This window comes from Eublepharis macularius, chromosome 14 (genome assembly GCF_028583425.1).
Source record: "Eublepharis macularius isolate TG4126 chromosome 14, MPM_Emac_v1.0, whole genome shotgun sequence".
In the NCBI taxonomy this organism is placed as follows: domain Eukaryota; kingdom Metazoa; phylum Chordata; class Lepidosauria; order Squamata; family Eublepharidae; genus Eublepharis; species Eublepharis macularius.
This window is the reverse complement of record NC_072803.1, coordinates 7,884,608-7,905,725: the sequence shown is the minus strand read 5'-3', so window position 1 is coordinate 7,905,725 and position 21,118 is coordinate 7,884,608. Positions and strand designations below refer to the sequence as shown.

Genomic DNA, 21,118 nt, shown 5'->3' with positions numbered 1-21,118 from the left:
ATAATCAATAATCACACTGTTTTCCCTGCAAACATTGCCTTCTTTGTCCACACTCCATCTAAGAAATACTTTCTCCAAATCAAGGTTCTGCAGATTTTTTTTTTAAAAAAAACCTGTACATGATGGACAGAAATTCAAGCAGTTACTTTTTAATCCCTCTAGCACAGAGGATGCAATAGTATGGAACATGAAACTTGCTGAATGTGGAATAAAAATCTACCACTGGCTGCCAGTATCACGTGGAGATTACTTCAGTTGCTCTGAGCTTTCTCGGGGAAAGGAGGGATCAATGCTTAATAAATATAATTTTTAAGTTTGTGATGGAAAAAAAACAGAATTAAAAATCTCATTTCAAGAATATATTTTCAGGAGCGCTTAAAAAAAAACACCCTTAAGTCTGGCTGACAGTATTAAATTGCCAAGTTCAATTTTTGCCACATTTTCCTGAAAGTCCAAACAGCAGTGCACATCAAACAAATTCCAGTTCAGGAGCTACAACATTTCTATTTTGTCCCCCCTCCGAGTGGCTTTGGAGAGCATACCTGGTTCTCCACTCTCTTATTTTAGCCTTTGTGAGACAGGGCTAGGCTGAGCCCAATTGGCTGGGGAGGGCGGACTATAAATCTAAGTAAATAAATAAATAAAGAGGGAAAGGGAGACTAGCCCAAGGTCATATTGCATGCTTTTTATTTATTTATTTTATTTATTTATTTCAAATTTGTATTCTGCCCTCCCCGCAAGCGGGCTCAGGGCGGATACCAACATATTAAAAATACAATTAAAATACAATTAAAAATTCATATTCATTAAAACAACATATTTAAAACATGTTAAAGGAAAAGCTACCCCCCCTTCCGTGGGCAATCTCAGTGCTATTGTCTGATAACTTTCCTGATAATCAAACCTCGGCTATGGTGGCTTCCTTTTTAGCCACGGTGATAAAGAAACAAGATTTTCATGAGTTTAGATAGTTCAAAGTGATAATGACAAGTTGTGTCTTGTGAATTGGGTATCTTCAAGTGTACAGTCTATATTTTGTTGGTGTTTGTATGGCTTATGGCTTCGGCCGAAAAGCAATAAAGAATTGAATCAAAAATTTAAAACAAGATGGTGGACAGCCTTCACAGGGAGGGTTTTATACACCCCTCCTTTCCCGCCCCCCCCAGGCCGGCGGAGGCCCAGCCTCAGCCATATGCCTGGCGGAACAACTCTGCCTTGCAGGCCCGGCGAAAAGATAGTAAGTCCTGATTTCAGCAGACAGAGTGTTCCACCAGGTGGGAGCCAGGACCAAAAAGGCCCTGGCTCTAGTCGAGGCTAGGTGGGCCTCCTTGGGGCCAGGGACCACCAACAGCTGTTTGTTTTAAAGTGGGGAATTGAACCCGGGCCTTCCCAGTCCCAATTCTCCACACCAACCAGGAGAACATACTGGCTGTCTTATTTTTCTTAAAGAACGAATTACTTTATATAGTTTCCCTGCGCCTCCACAAATGTGTTCTGGCTTTAGCCGGAAACAACAAAAGCTGTCATGATGACAAACCCATCCGAATTTCACATTCCCCCCCCCTCCCAGGGGTCTGCATGGAGCACCCTTTTGGCATGCATGTGTCTTTTCCCAGCCTGCAGGATGAACCATCTGCTAAAGTGAGAAGCCAACTCAAAGGGCATCTTGTATTGCAAAAGGAGCATTTGGAAAAATAGGTTTCAGGCTCAGCTGCCAGCATCGCCTACAGCTCTAGAGCAGAACAGGTTCCCTTTGCCCTCTCCATTATGCCGCTGCATAATTTAAAGGCACTCTTAGTTGGAATACATCAGCAAATCCGCTGGGACATGCAGTGACTCTGCGAGAAAATAGGCACCGGCTTCTCCATTCTCCCCCTGGACTGGGTGGAGAATTGGTTGTCAGCTAGATGCAGGCTGAAGGAAGTCATTCTACTATGAGAAGTGCTTTGGTGGGGAAGCAGGTGGGATGGAACCAGAGGATACATGAAATTGCCTCCCATTGAATCAGAGCACCGGTCCATGAAGGTCAGCCTTGCCTAGTGGCAGCAGCTCTCCAGGCTCTCAGATTAATGTCCTTCATATCAACTACTGCTCCTTTTTAAGTAGAGATGCCGGGGATTGAACCTGGGAATTTTTGCATGCCGAGATGCTCTACCATCGAGCCACAGTCCCTCCCCAGTCACCAAATGACGGAGTACTGGGTATAGCACAGAAGCTAAGAAAAGAGCAGCCAACCATCTTTCCAACCAGGGCTCATTTCGAAGGGGAACGCACAGGAACGCAGGTCCGGTAGTTCCCCAAAGAGGTTACATGACAGGTGGCCCCGCCCACCCAAATCTCGGCCATTTTGGGCCTGTTTCGGCCTGGATTGGGGCCGAAATGGCCTGGATCGGGCCTCTTATGGGTGGTGGATCATTCTCCTACTTAGCGGTGGCCCGATCCTGACCATTTGGGGCCCCTTTTCAGCCATTTTCAGCCCCTTTTTGGGCACAATTTCAGCCCTGAATGGCCAGGATTGGGTCCAAAACAGCCAGAATAGGTGAAGTCAGGGGTGTGTGGCATATGCAAATCAGTTATGCTAATGACACACTTCCGGCGATGTCAAGGGGCATGGCATATGCTAATGAGTTATGCTAATGAGTTATGCTAATGGGTTCCTCCAGCTCTTTTTCTACAAAATGACCCGTTTTCAACCATAGGTTCTGGGAAACCCGCAAGCAGGTCCCGCAGCTATCAATCATTGGTACAAGCTGGGGCCCTTCAGCATGGGAAGGGAAGAACAATTACCCTCTCCCCTCCAAAGTTCCCTATTAGCATTCTTTACGTTCTCAGGGGCTTAAGAGCTGGTTAAGATTTCCAGAGCTGCCCAGAGAGGGGGAAATTTGCCTCAAGCCTGTACAGGACAAGGGCCTCTCTGGCCTTCTGTGTGCTGTGGGTCCGTGCCCTAGCCCTAGGGTTACCAATCTCAGGGTGGGGCCTGGAGTTCTCCTGGAATAAAAACTGATCTCCAGAGATCAGTTACCCTGGAAGAAATGGCAGCTTTGGAGGGCAGACTCTGCAGTCTGCTGAGCTCCCTTCCCTACACAAACCCCACCTTTGCTAGGCACTGCCCTCAAATCTCCCACAGTTTTCCAAACTGGAGCTGGCAATCCTACCTAGCCCTGCCACATTGCTCACCAGAGTTCGTAACATTTTTTTAAAGTTATATTTTCCTGGGTATCCGGGAATGTAGTCCTCCCTGTATGCAGGAACTCCTGCTTTTAGAGTTGCCAGATGTCTCCCTCCCCCCCTCCCTCCAAAAAACGGATGGGGGCCTTGGTACTTACCCTTTTTTCTTTCCTTTGTGCATGCACACTCCTGGCCCAGAGTGATGATGTCACTTCCGTGATGTCATTGCTGGAGCGCAAGAAGCTGGGCAAGCTGGCTGCACCGCAGCTGTGTGATGTGCAGCAAGCTCGGCGGACAAGCTGGCTGACCACTCCCTGGCTCCATGGCAGGCCGGGCAGTCAAGAACATACACCACACAGCATGCTGGGAAGGTGAGTGGGCCAGTCGCTCCCTGGGTGCATGGCAGGCCAGCCTACTCACTTACCTGGCTTGCTGCACACAGGTGTCTGGTATTTCAACTTTGATTCCCCCAGACAGCCTGGCAAAAAAACAGACTTTCCAGGGGAAAGCCAAACACCTGGCAACCCTACTTGCTTTGTGGATGGGCTCTTTTGGGGATCATAGCAGAGACCAGCCTCTTTACTGTCACAAGGAGTGATATGGCCTCTAAACACAGGGGTTCTAGTCAGCAACTGTGCCTTAGCAGCCATTGACAGTCCTCCATAAAATTGTTTAATCCTTTTATTTAATTTGTCAAAAGTCTGAGCTTGGAAACTGCCCATTTAAATCTCACCTCTATTATGAGCGCACTAAGTAAACGAGGCAGAATTCTTCCCTCCCACCCTCAGATCCCAACTTACAATATGGAGATATCGATCCGCCTAACAAAATTGTTAGTTACTGGATAATATATGGGAAGCATTTTGGAACGCTCAAAAATACTATATAAATGCTAAGTACTCTTACAGCCACCAACATTACAGGAAAACAACATCTAATTGATTTATTTAGATTTATAACCTGCCATATTCCCCAGATGGAGGTGAGTTATAGCATTTTAAAACAATTACAATATCGAGCAACAAAATATATTAAAAACAAGCCTGTTTAGAGAATGAAATACTCATTCACATAGGATTTAAAATTTGCCCACTCGAGGGGCAGGATTTTATCACTCCTCTCGATTCCTCCAGTCATCAGCATAATTGATACTTCCGAGAATTACTAATAGAGATTAGAAAATTGTTATTGTAAAAAAAAAATGGCGTTTTTAAAAAAAATTGTAATTAATTTTTGCAACTTTTACCAGTGTTAGACAAGGTTTCTATAAATGTGAACAATTTACTGAACAGTGCTTCTCTTTGGCTTTTATCCTAGAAAAGCAGCCTACAATTACAATTTTTTTTAATTATCACAGAAATAAAGTAACAGCTTCTACTAAAAACAAAAGCACATTCTAAAAGGCAGTTGTACTAAGTAGGCAGCAAGCCCATTCTTCCTGCCTGGAGATGCCACCAGTTATTGTAGGTGCCGAGGAGAAGTTTTGTTCTGCCTCTAGGTCTGCCCCCAAACTGCTGTGGGTCTGGGGAGCAAACAGCCCTTATTCCTACCCTTGCTAACTAATAATACACAATAAAATTTAAAGCAAGAAGGAAAAACTGCAATTTTAAAAAAGGCATTCTTGACTTCCAAAAATATGTGGCAATATTTGTCTAGTCAGTTAACTGCCCGATGACGATGGCATCTAAACTTGCCGCAGCTTTCCCGAGGCCCAGGAGCACGGGAAGGAGCTGCCTCTCTTTAGCTCCCATGCCCTTGGGAAAATACCACACAGACACACACAAAGTCAGAGGGACAGGAAGATGACACACACTATAAAAGAAGCCACTGTCCTTGGCTGAGACCCAAGCACAGACTGGGCCGGAGCCATTCACAACACAGCGGAAAGCAAAACTCCATCTCGTCGAAGCTTCATTTGCGAATTCTGGCTTGCCTTGGCTGATTCCATCCTGCGTTTGGAACTAATTGGGGGCAAACTGCCGAAATATTCAGAGAGACCTCCATCTTTCCCCCAGGAGCTTATATATTCCAAAAAATGAATGCAAGGAATGACAAAAAGCCATTTGCTCCCATGGATTCTCAAGTTTATAAGACAGCGGCAAAAATCACCGAACTGTTTAAATGCTCTTAAAACCCTAGGAAGCCGATCAAAACCCCTGGCAGGCGATCAGTGCTGGCCACAACGCTCATCATGAGATTCACACATACAAATTATGGAAATGCAGAGAAATGCAGGCAAACACAACGGGCAGAGTCAAAAAGCAAGGAGCCGAGCTTATGAGCCGCGCACTGTGGTCTGCTAAGGAGAAGGGGAAGCTCATATACAGCCAGGAAAGAGCAGTGACCCATCAGGGAAGCCACTTGTGCCCCAGGAGGCATGCTATCTTTCAGGGGTGTGAAGTCATTTTAGCAGAGTGAGAAATACTGGCTGCCCAAGCCTACCTGTAGCTGATGGATGTGACATCATGTCAAGGCTAAATTTTACTCAATGGAGACATTATACTGTTTCACCCATTTCATATATGCCAATCTCTTCTTACTGCAGGCCCTGGAGCAAATAACCCGCTTCATGTAGCGCTTTCCACATTGCATTTGATAAGATTCTCCCAACTCCTTGGTGGAAAATGTACCAATCACGCCAGTGTCGAGCAGCTTCACGGCTACATAATTCTCAATAACAGCTGTTGCCGTGCATTCCTCGGCATCCTGTCTCAGCTGGGGCTGTGGCGCAAACTTTCCGCAGAAGGTGAAGCCCTCCCCAGTCTGTGGATGGCTGCACACAGTTTCTTTGCAGCCAGCAATTTCTAAAGGCACTGCAAAAGACAGGATTATCCTTATCTTAGCTTGCATGATTACAATAGTTATTAACAGTTGTAAAATTATCCCAAAGCCTTTTAGAAAATCCGGCTTCATCAGCTGAATCAAATGACCTTTTGGGGCAGCAAATCTAACAGCCTGACAATAGGAAAAGACAACATTAATGTAATGAAAGCCAAGTACTGAGACAAAAAAAGAGAAAGAAATCAAAACAGGGAAATCTGCCTTTGGCATCTGTTCCTGAAATCAATCAACACCAGTTGGTCAGATCAGTGGTTCTGTGTTCCAGGGGACACAGGATGGGTCCCACAGTGAGATTACAAGTGTGATGGATGCTTGCTTATCACAGTGTGTCTACACAAGGCATCTTACACAAGGACGCTCAAGTGTAAGGAGACCCAATGTTAGTCGGAAGCATAGTTTAAAAAGACAGAGCTGGAGATTAACAAACCCTCTGAGGAGCAATCTCTGTGGCTCTGTCTTTTTAAACTACCCTCTGTCAATTTCACCTCTCTTTAAACTAAGGCTCTGTCAATTTCACCTCTCTATACAAGGGTCGTTTAAAAAAAACAGAGATTGTTCCTTGGAGGATTTGTTTATCTCATTTTTGCCTTCCCAAAGGTACTGTCAATTTCACCTCCCCTTTGGGGAGGAGAAGATGAAATGAACAAATCCTCCAAGGAACGATCTCTACCAGCTCTGTTTTTTAAACTACGCTTCCCGGCTAACATTGCATCTCCCTACACTTGAGCATCCTCATGTAAGATGTCTCATGTAGAGAGACTCTAACACACCTTGCTCACTTCCTCTGAGAAGTTGGGTGTATCCTAGTTTATATGATGTATTCACATAGGACCCTGAGCTAGAAAATGTCTGAGAATCCTTTGCAACATAAGAGGGTTCCTTGACAAACAAAAACAAAAAACAAAAAAGGAGAAGCTGCCCCCAAGTCAAGATTCCAGCCAGTCTTCCTCAACAGGTGGAGGTTCAAAGACATGAATGAAAAATTAGTGATTTCTTCAGTGCTGCCTAGAATTTCTATCATCCTGTTGCCCACCCAAATCTGTATTTGTATTTCTGTATCTGTGGATTGTTGTCAGAATTATACATGCTGAAAAAGAACCACAATTTTTCAGTTCCACTGAACACCTTCCTTAAACAAATAACTTCCTTAAGTTACCCTTTGTCTCCTCCCCATTTATATGTGATGGAATGCACTTTTAAGAAGGTTTCCTAAATGCAGCAATCAGAGAGCTGGAAGGGAAAGAGTTAACAATTGCCTGGAATGAGAGCTTAAGTGACAAGCTGCTCTCTCCTCTCTCATTAGCCAGTCAGGACTCAGGACTGGCCCTCAGGCTGACAGTTGGTTCTTGACAGGATTTTGTTTTTGGAGAAAGAATTTGTGAATGAGTCTGACAGGGAAGGTCAGACAGGTTCCCCCTGGAGTGAGGAAAATAAATCTTTTGCCATAACTGCCTCATTGTCTTGAGGAAGAATTCTAGTTAGGAATTCTGAGTATAAGTGTCAGCCTAAGCTGAAGCCTGCTTGACACAGATACCATAGAACTGGGGATGTATTTTTGGCAAAAGTGATTGGGTAGTAAGTGGAGGTTCCCTTTCAAGCAAAGTGAAGAAGGGTTATATCTTCTTAGGAGAAGATTAATTCCTGTCCAGTGTCTAAACGGGGTTTGGCTCTGAGGAGGACCCCAGGTCTGTTGTGATGGGAAAACAGTTTTGAAATAACTTTAGGAAACCTGAGATGTCATAAGGAACTCTGTGAAGAAACGTTGCTGAAACGAAAGGATTAAGTAAAACACCTCTCACTGCTAAACCCCAAGAATATAGGAAACTAAGCTTCTAGGAAACTATTTTGCCTGTTACTCATAGTGTAATCTGTACTACCAATAAAATTTTACCTCAGCACTCACTCATTCCCTAACTGCCCTTATTCAATACTTGTACTTATACAATACTTTCTGGGCTGGGCTAAAAATCTAAAATTTATAACTGCTTATCAGGGTGGGACAAACAAACTTTCAAACCACAAACTGGTGGACCAGTTCGGATCAGGCATCTGATGAAGAGAACTTGATTCTCGAAAGCTTATGCTACAATAAAATAAAATTGGTTAGTCTTAAAGGTGCTACTGGACTCTTTTTGATTTAGTCATTTGCCAGGTAACACAAGGGCTAACAGAGTTTTACCTCACTCTTTGAGTTCCCAGCCAAGTGAGTCATCTCCACATGAAGAAAAAAAGTCCCACCTCACACTACAGTTCACCTCACACACTTGCCACCTTTTGCCTGCTTTCTGAATTACCACGTGATGGCACTTATCATGTTTCTCTTTGGGGTACTTGGAGGTTGAATAACATAAGGAGCCGATACAAAGAGGATCACCAGTCCACAGTTCTATGAACAACTTTTTTTTTAATGCTCTACAAACAAGGGCGGAGAAAAGCCCCACCACCATCTGGAGCCCGCCTCTCAAAAAGTTTTTTTCCCGGGGTCCCAGCCATTTTTACGAGATGCAGAGAAGCAGGAGCGAAAGGGCATTCCGATGACAGAAAGCTGGAGAGCGACTGACATATTTGTGGGCGCTTTTATCAGGTTTATTCATGTAGCACACAGAACATAAATAAAAGATTGCTCCCCCATCATTGTCTCAGAACAAAATTAAGAGGGTCAAAGAGCTTACAAATGAATGCAGTGTTTGTGCCGTACACCTCTCTTCTACACTCTGGCAACATAAATAAAAACAATGAATTTATTCCACTATAATGGGCTTGACTTGGGTTTATACAGGGGGAAAATGGAAACATTTATAATGTCACAAGCAGGCAAATCTACCACGACACGCATCAGCAAGGATTTTTATTTATATGAGGAAATGCCTCCCCTCGGCTGCCTCCTCTCATCAATTTGCTCCTTTCAGAATTCGAGCTGATTGCGGTAATAAACAGAGGCTTTACGGAGTAACTTGGATTAAGCCCAACATTCTGATTGGGCGAGTGGGCAAATGAGCAATAGGAGCCCATAGAGAGGTGTTTGGAACTCAGGGGGACTTGTGTAGCTCCCAGGGAAAGCCAAAGGGTGAGTAACTATCTCCCGATGCAACTCAAGCCAAAGGGAACTGGGGGAAATGTGGTCAGGCTACTAAGCCTGGTTGTGAATCAGACTCTGGTGATGGGAAAACGGAAAGGCCAATGGATAAGGACAAGGCTTGTAAAATGCAAGAATCAGGTCAGCATCTCCAACTACGACCGCAGGGAAGGCCACAGAGTGGCTTCAGAACAGTCCCATCTCAAGTCAAGGAGCAACCCCAGGGCTTTGGTGGCCATGCTGAAAGCACTGGGTGGTAGAGATACCATGCCCCAGGTGGCGGTGGGGGATCCCCTGCCCCCACCCCTCACATCCTGCCCCCAGTTACCTGGCCGGTGTGGGGGGTGCGCACCTTCTGTGCGCATGCCCCAGCGTGGCTGTGCGCTCCCGTGCGCACCAGCTGCCTGGATCGGCCCAGTTTGGCCCGGATCAGGGCTGCTGTGGAGTGTGGGAACGCTCCTGCGTTCCGCAGCGGCTCAAAGCAGGCCCGATCCACACCAAAATGGGCCTGAAATGAGCCAGTTTTGGTGTGGATCGGGCCCGTTTTAGGTCGCTGCGGAGGGCAGGAACGCTCCTGCGCTCCACAGCAACTCAAAATGGCCCCATCCATGCCAAAACTAGCCCATTTTGGCATGGATTGGTCCCGTTTTGGGTCGCTGCAGAGGGCAGGCGTGCTCCTGCCCTCCACAGCAGCCCTGATCCACACCCCTGCAGAGCATGGGAGTGCTCTGGGGGGGCACCGTGTAATGACGTCACTTCCTGGAAGTGATGTTATGACGCTTGCAGGAGTGCTTTGCACACGCACACACCCCCAGAAGGGAATTCCAGGCCCAATCCCCCTGCTGGGAGGTTGAGGGAACCTAGCAACCCTACTGGGTGGCTAAATTTGAGAAGCCTTGAATGACGTTAGAGGCAGGGAGGAGAGTTTGGGAGAGTACACGGCAATGGAAATGGGCCGCCCTCGAGAGCGCAGAGGCTGTTGTTCTCTCCCCTATTAGGAGGTGGCACTGGCTCATAGTAAGCACTCTCCCCACACTGGAGAGGCGTCTACACCTCACCTCACAGTCTTATTTCCAGCAGGAACACTTGTGCTTCCCAAAGATAAAAAGAAGTGGAAACAGAACGTATGAATCCTTAAACACTCGTGCAGACGGGTCTGGGATGACAGGTCCAAGCAGGCTTCCAGAAACGCAAATGTCCATGTAAGAGGACACGTATCTGTCACTGAAAGGGAGCACTACAGGCTGGGATGGTGCTAATGAAGGGCAGTTGGAACTGAAGCTCTACCTCCATCGAGGGTTACAAGCTCTGAGTTGGGAAATTCCTGAAGATTTGAGGGGGGCAGAGCCTAGGGAGACTGAGTTTGAGGAGGGGAGGGACCTCAGCAGGGTATAATGCTACAAAGGCCACTTTCCAAAGCAGCTATTTTCTCCAGGGGAAAATGATCTCTGTAGCCTGGAGATCATTTGTAATTCTGGGAGATTTTCAGCCACCACCAGCCACCACTGGTCCTTTTATCTGGCCACAGTGCTGGCTTCTGACATTTTAGCAGCACTATTCACTGTTAAAGTCTCTCTCCAGCTTCACTGGGGATAGGAGTACCCAGTTGTGCTCAGAGTCTTAGAGCGGAACTACAAGTGACAAAAGGCACAGATTGAACACTTGTCAGCTTCCCTCAAGTTTTGATGGGAAATGTAGGCAGCTTGGCGGAATGTTGGACAAGTGACAGTTGAAAAGCCCATTGGACAGCAGTCAGAGAGCCAAGCTGCAATACTAGGATGCCTACATTTCCCATCAAAACTTGAGGGAAGCTGACAAGTGTCCAACCTGTGCCTTTTGTCACTTGTAGTTCCGCTCTTAGACGGGGACGCTCAAGTGTAGGGATGCGCAATGGCACAGTTTAAAAAGACAGAGCCAAGGGCTCTTGACATTTTCACCTCTCTACACCAGGGTAGTTTAAAAAGACAAAGCTGGAGAAGATCGCTCCTCAGAGGGTTTGTTAATTTCATCTTTACTTCTGGGAAGCCTCTGTCAATGAAATTAACAAACACTCTAAGGAGTGATGTCCACCTGCTCTGTCTTTTTAAACTACCCTCATGTAGAGAGGTGAAATTTTAAACTAGGCATCCCAGCTAACATTGCATCTCCCTACACTTGAGCGTCCCCATGTAGGATGTCTCATGTAGACTCGCAGAAACACTCCTCCTCCCTGTATGATTCTGCCTCCCCCTCAAGTGTTGCCTGCCGAAAAGGGCCATGACGAGCATCTGTGGTTGTCAATGTCAGAGTTTTTCAAACTCTCTTTCTCGCTCTCCGTCTCACTTCCATTCATTACGTACTCAGGCTCTCAGGGAAAGGGACTGCCCTTTGTGATTCGTATGTGGGTGAGTTTTCAAAAGCAATTAAGCAATTTATGAACACAAATCCCACAGAGTTTCAAGGGGACTTGTGTTTCATAAGCAGTTGCCTAAAAATAGTTTATGTGCCAGCACAATTAAGCTTGTCTTTATAGTTCTAATAGTGAAACGGGGGGGGGGGGCTTTAAAAGGTACCATGTTTTACTGCAGTTTTACACTGCGTGGCCTTTGCATGATATCTAGACTTTTTCACAAAGATAAATATTGGATTGCCACAAATATCTTTGGGTGGGGGGGATGAGTCCCCAAGTTGCATATTTGCAGTCTCCAACAGATGGCAGGATTAAAATGTGGACAACAGGACTGATTTTGGGGGAGTGGAGGACATTGGCAGCTTAAAAAACATATTGCACTGGAATGTATAAAAATGAGTACTTCCAAAAAATATTATGCTTTTGAATGGGGAATAATGCACAATTTAACCAATGGCACAGGTAATATATAACTATGATTATTCTGTGCTTCTGATTGGGGAGGAGGGAGTAAACTGGACTTCAGGATGGAAAATGTACAGAATGAAGCCTACTGCACTTGAGGATCAACAAAATGAAGGCTTTGCCTGTCCTCAGGTCACTGGCACAGAGACAGACATCTTCGTACTATCCTTCTAACATCACACTACCATTCCTGTACATAGGCCACCTTGCCTGATGGGTAGATCCAAGGCACTGAAGAACATGTACCTGAAGAAGAAGTGTGGACTGGCAGGCTAGAAAGAACATTGGCCCACCCTGTAATTTGAACAGGAAGAATCTCTCTGTATTCTGACACACAAAATTCTACATATACATGCAAATAGGCACAGCACACCGAAAGCCTCATACCATTGCATAATCCAAAGGAACCATTCGCCATCTTTTTAGCATTCCTAGACAGCTTCACTCCAAGGGTTTCTGTCTGGGAACAGATAGCCAGCTGATCACACACAAATGTGCCTTATTGACCTACTTCTCCTTCGGTTCATCTGTTTTTCACTCTTCTCTGTTTCCCCCATGGACAGGAGTAATTAGCTCTTTCCCTCTGGAAGAGACAAGCCCTGACTGCACTACACCCAAAATAGCTATGATCTGTAGCCAAGAGGTGCGCTAATTACTCCTAGCCAGAGGAAAGGAGCATGTTCATATGTTCTCTTGGGATGTTTTGTTTTCCAAAATGTTCTTCATGTTTTTAAATAGAAAATTTACAGGGAGAGAATAAGGCCACTTAAAAAAAAACCTTCTCTTGCACCAGGTAGGAGTATCTTGCACTGTATCCATATGCATGAAGAACTTGGGCGGGGCACCATGGTGCCTGCCAACATCTTTACTGGTGTCCTCCAAGTGGGTGGGGCCTTTTAGAAAGTGGGTGGGGGCTTTTGCTTAGCCAGGCTTCTGATTGGCCACCGGAGATTTGATCGGCTGTGAAGATTTTTAAAAATGTTGCTTTGTTAGCTGTTGCCACCACTGCACAAGGATCTTCACTGTGTGAATGAAAGTAAGGTGTAGAAGTCATTCTGTGGCTGGCTCCGCCTCCTGCAACAGCCATTCTGTGGCAGCCATTTTGTGGCTGTCCCCACCACAGAATTCCAAAGGTGACCATAGGCTCAAGAAGGTTGGGAATCCCTAAGCTTACAGCAACAAGAAGTGCAAAATATCATCTCAGAGCCAAGCTACAAGTGACTTCTTTCACGTGGAGAACACTTGATTGTTTTCGCAAGTTTTCCTGGGAACTGAAGTCCGAGTGTCCTTCCCTTTTGCAAATTGCTCCTCCAGTCACAAGCCTGCTGGACAAGAGGGCTCTCAATGATCGTTTGGGGGTGGGCAGCTGCTACTTTCTCCCTGGGCGTCCTGCTCCCGGGGAGCTTCACCGACACGGCGGCTTTCTCCAGAGCATCAGGCTTGTGACTGGAGGAACGATTTGCAAAAGCTGCTGCTGCCGCCGGCTTTCTCTGGCTCTTCAGGCAGCGATTCTAACAGAGAGGGGAAGGACACTCGGACTTCAGTTCCCAGGAAAACTTGCGAAAGCGATCAAGTGTTCTCCATGTGAAAAAAGTCACTTGTAGCTTGGCTCTCAGATAAAAGGGTGAGGCAGACCACTCAGAGCAATTTCCAGGCACACTGCACTCTCACATGCGTACTCTATTGCTAGGCCCTTCAGAGCATTCCCACTCTGTAAATGCAAACCAGTTTTAAAACCAGTTACAGTGTTTTCGCAATGGTGCTGAAGAATGTTTTTGAGCTTTTCACAGGACTTTGGACATAGGACAAGTCCTCAGGCTTCTTTGACTGGGGACCATTGCAACTGAATGGGTCTGAAACTGGTTTAGAGCTGCCCTACAGAAACGGCCCAAACTACTTCTGCAGCATTTGCTGTCACAGCTGCAGCTTGATGGACAATGGCGAAGAAAATGGAGTATTGTTTTCATTTCTAAACAGATACCACAGTTACAAGTGTGAACGTCCGGCAAAAACAGGGCCGGCACGCCCATTGAGGCAGCAGCTGCTGCAGCCTGCCAGCCCTCGCACCCTGTGCTGCTGGCGCCAACACACACCCCTGGCTGGGCGCAGCAGCCACGGGCCAGGCGTGGCAGGCATCTGGTACACCATGCGAAACCTCCCCAGCCACCAGTCGCACCCGACTAGGAGCACGGGCAGCCTCCGCGTGCTGTCCCAGCCACCCACTGGCCAATGGAGCTGGCTTGCTGCATGATGATGTCACACACAGTGACATCATCACGCAGTCCGGGGGCGTGCGTGCACACTCTGTGCGATCACGTGTAGGGGCAGCCGTGGCTGCCAGAAACCCTAGCGTCGCCCCTAGGCAAAAGGCATTGACAAGGTCCTGACTAGAGGCAGGCATGAACCAAAATACAAACCAAAGTTCATCACGAACCATATCTTCCCCTTCATTGAGTTTTGGAACTTAATTGGCGGACTCCCCCCCCCCCCTAAGATGGCGACGAAAAAGCAGAGCCCTGCTGTGGGCAAATCGGTTTCGGCTGTGTTGCAGGGGAAGGGAGAGACTCTTGAAGAGGTGGTTAAACGGCCGGTCGTTGAAGCTATGAAGCCCTTTGTTGATAGGCTAAATGAAATCGGACAAAGGGTTGGTTCAGTTGAAAATGAAGTGAAAACCACTAAAGATGTAGTGCTCGAGGCAGAGAAATCTACTCGTGAAAATGCAACACTCATGAGAGCTACAAACAAAGAAGTAAAGCTTTTGGAGAATCAACTGATAGGACTACAAGTGGATCGTGCTCAGACGGTATTGCGTTTACAGAATGTGAAGGAGGAGGAAAGTGAAAATTTAAAGGATCTGGTGTCAGAACTTTTGGCGTCATTCGAAAAGGCAACTAAAGAAGAGTTAAAAAGCGATATTCTGGAAGTCCGTCGGACATCTTCAAAATATGCAACGAAGCGTCAGCTGTCTCGCGAGATTATTATTGACTTTTCATCTAAGAAGACTCGGGACACCATTTTATATAATTCGACTAACGTGGACTTGGACTTTCTTGGCAACAAGGTTAAGATATTGAAGGACGTTCCATTTCTAGCTCGGAAAAGATTCAAATACAAAAGGTTTGCAGCTCTTCTGAGAAAGCGTGATATAAAATACAAATGGTTATTTCTGGAAGGTATCTGGTTTAGATATAAAGACCAAGCCTACAAGATAATATCGGAAGTACAGCTGAGGGATTTTGTGCTTAATCATCAAGAGTTCGAGCAAGAAGAAGATCCAGAATCTGAAGGGGGGAGTGGGGAGGAGGGAGTGAGCGCAGCTATTGTAGCTGTTCAAAGAGAACTGAGACCGAGACGCAGGGGGGGGGGAGAAGACCTGATCCTAACTGTAGTTCGTATCTTATAAGATCTACCAATCTAATAGCATATTAGAAAGTATAACTTTAAATAATTGTATTATGAAGGGAATTCAATACTTGTAGTTGTAGTCTGTGTTCTTATGTTGTTTTTTCCCTTCCCCCTTGTTTCTTTTTTCCTTTTTCTGTTTGTAGTTTGTAGTTTTGTAGTTTTGATGTTAGTAATTAAAATAAAAAAAAATTAATTAAAAAAAAAAGGTCATCACGAACCAGGCCAGTTCATGGGAGCTCATTTCTCATAAACCACGATGAATTTTAGCCAGGTTCATTTGGTTCGTATTTCGGTTCGTCACTGCAGACAGCCTGGTGACAATCAATCAGTTTCCTAGGCAATGGGGGGATGGGCTCTCTACAGACCTTCTGCAGACCCGGAAGTGACATTTTAACGAATCGAACAAATCGGTTCGTGAACCAGGGAAAGTTCATGAATGTTTGTGGTTCGTGAACCGAGATGAACCACGAACCTCACGGTTTGGAATTTTCCTGGTTCATGCCCATCTCTAGTCCAGAGGTTTGCCAGAAAAGGTTAAGAATTCTACCTGTCCATATAGTACAGAATACACAGCTACATGAGGAGCTGCAGCTTCCCGTGTTTGTGCCACCAACAGAGGGAGGACAGATTAGCCTCTTATCAGTGGCAAATGATTAATAAAATCAGCTCGTAGCTTCCAGTGACAGTCGGCAGGAAAGCAGTTTCTTTTCTTAACAGCAAAGCAAGGTGTCAAGGCAATGAGAGAAGTTCCACAGGGAGAATTTCCGGCTGCATTTTCTTCTTAATCTACACAAGCAGCAAATAAACACAAGCACAAACCCGAATCTCGTCATAAATTAAGCACTTTTCGTTATTAACAGTTTGATGCCACTGCTAAATGGAATTAAATGCAATTTTTTTAAGAGAAAAAAAAATCTCACTTTCAACACCACCATCAGCAGCAAAGAGAATTTTTCAGATGAGATGCTGAGGAAGTAATCCACCCAAAAGTTATCCAAACAAATTTTGTCTTTCCTTAGTGGCTGTCTCCATGGGGCCTTGACTGCAAATTTAGATATGTAAGGCTCCCATAAGGTGGCATGATCTTGATGAAAACTCAGCACTGGCCCACCACTGACTCATAATTTATGCTTTAGAAAGGAAGCCACTGCCTGGCGCAGGCAATTAAACCTTGCAAAGTAGAACACAGGGGCTTCTATCACCTCTACAAACATATATTGATGTGATATCGGTTTAAATGTCAGGGTTTCCCTACAGAGAAGTCTAGTTTGAGGAGATGTTTTCTTCCTTTAGCAGAGCCATGAGCTCCGTGAGGTTATGCTCTTCATTTGATATAGATGATTTGTAATAAGTGGGTATCTTTATTTCCAGGCCAACAGAACCTGAGTCCAAAAATGAAGGGGTGAGAGAGATGGGAGGCACATTTAAGGTTCTGAACTTTAAAGCCCTTAGCAGAATGGGACCAGCATATATGCAGGACCACCTCTCACACTATATTCCCCGGAGGGTGCTCCACCCAGCAGATAAACATCGATTGGTGGTCCCTGACCCCAAGGAGGTCCGTCCTGCCTCAACCAGGGCCCGGGCCTTTTTGGCCCTGGCCCCAACCTGGTGGAACTCTCTATCTGAGACAATTCAGGCCCATTGGGATTTACTACCATTCCGCCGGGCCTGCAAGATGGAGATGTTCCACCGGGCCCTTAGTTATTGAGGCAAAAGGGTTTCCTCTCCAGCCTCCTACCGGGGAGGGGGCAGCGTCCCCTCCTTGCCTTTGCTCTTTTTATCTGTTGTTGGCCATCGGCCACCATGCACCCAAATGACTATATGTGGGGTTGTGCAATGTGTGCTGCTGACGACGGATTGTCAAACTGCAGATGTTGTTATGCTATCATTTTTAATTGCTTATCTTTGCATTTTTAAATCGACGTGATCCGCTCTGAGCCTGCTTCCGGGGTGAGCAGACTACAAATAAAATAAATAAATAACATAACATAATTTCTGAAACACCTTAGCTTCCCCCTCCTGACACTTTCACTGCTACCATCTCCTATCCCATCCCTGACTCTTAATTTCTCCCTCCACTCATCCTTGACTACTACTCATAGACCATAACAGCAGAGACTGCTAGCTCTTGAATTGTTGGGGTAAGGAACTCTCATGTCTGGAACAGTGATCTATAGTGCAGAAATAAATTCTGCAGCTCGACCTAAACCTTTTCCATGGCTGGGCAGGCTCTATAAATAAAGTTAGGAGTGCTATTTTGCATATATGGTGGTTCTGCATAAATATCACCCCCCTCCCATGTCCATTGGGCTTCTGCTGCATGCCGATCGACCCCAGGAACCTTCAGTGATAGAAATTTCCCTGCATAAAATGTATGTGTTCTTCAATGCCTTTTGGGGCACCAGTAAGTCACCATCATAAATATGCTATATGTGTAAATGACACAACTGGACATATAAATACCATGTTAATTGTGCCTGAGTTGCATACATATGTGTCGAAATACATCAAGACATACAAATCATACGTATTAGCAAACAAAAATCGGTGGACCGAAGCTGTACAGCATAGGTGCTGTCAGTGCTCTGGGACTGCTTAGTTCATCTTGCTGCCAGCCCCCAGGGACCCACCAGAGACCTATCCTGGAAAGTTAAGGGGCCAGACCGCCCCCCCTCCACTCATCCCTAAAGTTAAGACTAGAGGTGGGCATGAACTGAATTATGAACCAAAGCTCGTCATGAACCAGGCCAGTTTGTGGTTTGTGAACTGGCAGTTCGTGGGAGCTCATTTCTCACAAACCATGATGAATTTTAGCCTGGTTCATTTGGGTTGTATTTTGGTTTGTCACTGCAGACAGCCTGGTGTTGATCAATCAGTTTCCTAGGCAATGGGGGGATGGGCTCTCTGCAGACTTTCTGCTGACCCAGAAGTGATGTTTTCACGAACCGAATGAACCGGTTTGCACACCATGGCAAGTTCGTGAAAGTTCGTGGTTTGTGAACCATGACGAACCACGAACTGAACAAATGGTTTTTTTGGTTTGTGCCCACCTCTAGTTAAGTCTGCTATCACTTAGCACTCAGCACCTTACAATTCAGTGGAATATACACTTAGGTGTCGCAGGAACATAACAAGCAAAACACAGTGTGATATGCAACACTGCAGTGCAGAACCTTTGGAGCTGGCAAGGCCAAAAGAAGGCAATTAAAGCAGGGGGAGAGATGGATGCCACATTTACTAGAGAATGGAGCCCATTGTTATTACAAGTAGCAATGCGTAACAGCCAACATGAGATCAGCATACAGCTATTTCCCCCTACTCACCAATCCGCAGAGAGTGAGGGCTGGCAGCGATCTTCATTAGCCACACCAGAAGGAGCACCAAAGGCGCCAAGATCCGGGGCATTTTCTAGAAATCCTCATGGAGCCCTGCGGTGGTCTGGGCATGACATAACTCTGCCAAAGAGAGAGGAAAGCGCCATGAATGGAAACACTTCTGTCAGCCCCAAACAAAGCCAGGGGACCCACATGCTTTTCTTGCAAAACAAACAAAAAAGTGGGGGGGGGGACTTCCTTTTCAAGAGAAAGACTGTTCATGAGAAAAACTGCACAGAGCTAACTCAAGTTTGTGCTCCTCTCTCAGTTGCAGAATATTTCTCTGTGGGATACTGACATAACAATACTGCACTAGGGTCAATGGCTCAAACTGCTTTGCTTAATTTATTCTTTATAGCATTTATATCTCGACTTCTCTTCCATGGTGGAAAATAATTTCCAGGAGGTCTCCCCATCTAAGCAGTGAGCAATACCTGATATGCTTAGCTCCAGCAAAGTGACTTTGCCTTCTATCTCCCATGCTGGTAGGATTGCCAACCTCTGGGGCCTGGAGATCTCATGGAATTACAAGTGATCTCCAGACAGCAGCAACCACACTGCAGAAACTGGTTGATTTGGAAGGCATTTTACCCCATTGAGGTCTCTCGCTTCCTCAAACCCCACCCTTCCCAGGCTCTACCTCTAATCTCCAGGAATTTCCCAACTCAGAGTTGGAAACTCTAGGTAACACTGATATCGATTTTCTGAAATATATTTAACCTGCAACAAAGCCTGTTGAGGGGGGAAAATAGAATGTGCTCTAGAAAGGGCAGGGCAGGAGGATCGGGCATTTCCCCCTCTGTTGCACCCCGATCTGGGCAGGGGGAGGGCAGGGCGGCCCTCCTCGGAGCCCTGATCGGGCCTGGGGAAGGGCAGGCCATCCAGGCCTGGCATTGCCCCCTCTGACACGGTGATTGCAGTGGCGGAGGGCTTGGAGGTGTGCCTACCCATCCGGCCACCTACTCACCCCGCTCTGGGGCTGGAGGCTTGGCAGGCGAGCAGGCCCTTCCTCTTGCTGGCCTATCATGGTGGCAAAGCGCTGGGAGGTGGGCTGTCCTTCCCGCAGGCACACAGACTGCGCCTGTGCCACATAAAAGGTGAATCGTTGGGAATACGGCTCACCTTTTATGTTTAAGGATAAGTGCAAAGAAAACTCTTGACACACAGTTTTTCCTCTATTGATTCTTGAATCTATCTGAGCACAGGGCTTTAAGCCTTACTGCAAAGTGACTTGCGTTTTCACTCACCCTCCCAATCTAAAATAGCATCTGTAAAGCAGGAAGAACTGATGCAACACTGGAGGCCAAAGCCATTGACCCAATTGCCACTTACTCCACCCCCTTTCTGCAAGAATGATGGGCAGATGGAGGAAGGGCCTGTTTATCTATCACTTTGCGTCAGTAATTACAGGGCTGACCTCTAGACAAGGGGTGCATCTCATACCATTATTAAGGATATTTTCTTCCATTTTGAAGATGCAGCTGCAGAACCAAATACAGATCGTGGTGAAAACAGGGAGAGAGGTTTGAAGGAGGAAGATTTAGAGAGGAAACTTGGAAAATCAGTTGTCATATTTAGCGATCGCCAGCTTTGCACGGATGAATTATCCTTCCATATGTACCCCCCCTCCCTCCACGGGTATCATTCAGGATTTACCAGGCCTTCTTCACACTTTTAAAGTCACATAAACAAATTAAGGATAATTCACACATTCTGGATATGCAAGAGCTTGCCAAGAAAAATAGACGTCAAACTCAATTTATATTACTTCGTTTGCATTTGCACCATCTAATGGGGGTGGAGAAAAAAATATTATTGTTTGTTTTTGGCTTTAAAAGGCTAGCCGTTAGGAGGGATGCGCAACAGCCCCCCCCCCCCCACCATCAAAATGTTAAAATATAAAGAGCCCTATTTAATCAGAGCAAAGGGTTGTTTGGACTGCTTTCCAGCAGCCAGTCAAATACCCCCAGAAGGCCTAGGAACCAATGCATAAAGCCTTCCTCTCTTGGTTGTTGTGGATTTTCTGGGCTGTATAGCCGTGGTCTTGGCATTGTAGTTCCTGACGTTTCGCCAGCAGCTGTGGCTGGCATCTTCAGAGGTGTAGCACCAAAAGACAGAGATCTCTCAGTGTCACAGAGTGGAAGCCTCCCTCCATTAGCATTCCACACCCTGGGAAACTCTTACAGGATGACTCAGCCCAAACCCACCTTCCTGAGTAGATATAAATTACCTGCCAACATCTTCTCCACACTGTGACACTGAGAGATCTCTGTCTTTCGGTGCTACACCTCTGAAGATGCCAGCCACAGCTGCTGGCAAAATGTCAGGAACTACAATGCCAAGACCACGGCAATACAGCCCGGAAAACCCACAACAACCATTGTTCTCCGGCCGTGA

General features: G+C 46.1%; 1 protein-coding gene across 1 annotated transcript in view; it reads right to left on the bottom strand.

Annotated features, from left to right (window-relative positions):
• Positions 1 to 18,752, bottom strand: part of GRIK4 (glutamate ionotropic receptor kainate type subunit 4) — a 363,935-nt gene extending 345,183 nt beyond the window's left edge. The window contains exon 1 of the mRNA XM_054997839.1: positions 18,671 to 18,752. Coding sequence (XP_054853814.1) covers positions 18,671 to 18,752 — 82 coding nt within the window. The remainder of the gene's footprint in view (positions 1 to 18,670) is intronic.
• Between the last annotated feature and the right edge of the window lie 2,366 nt (positions 18,753 to 21,118).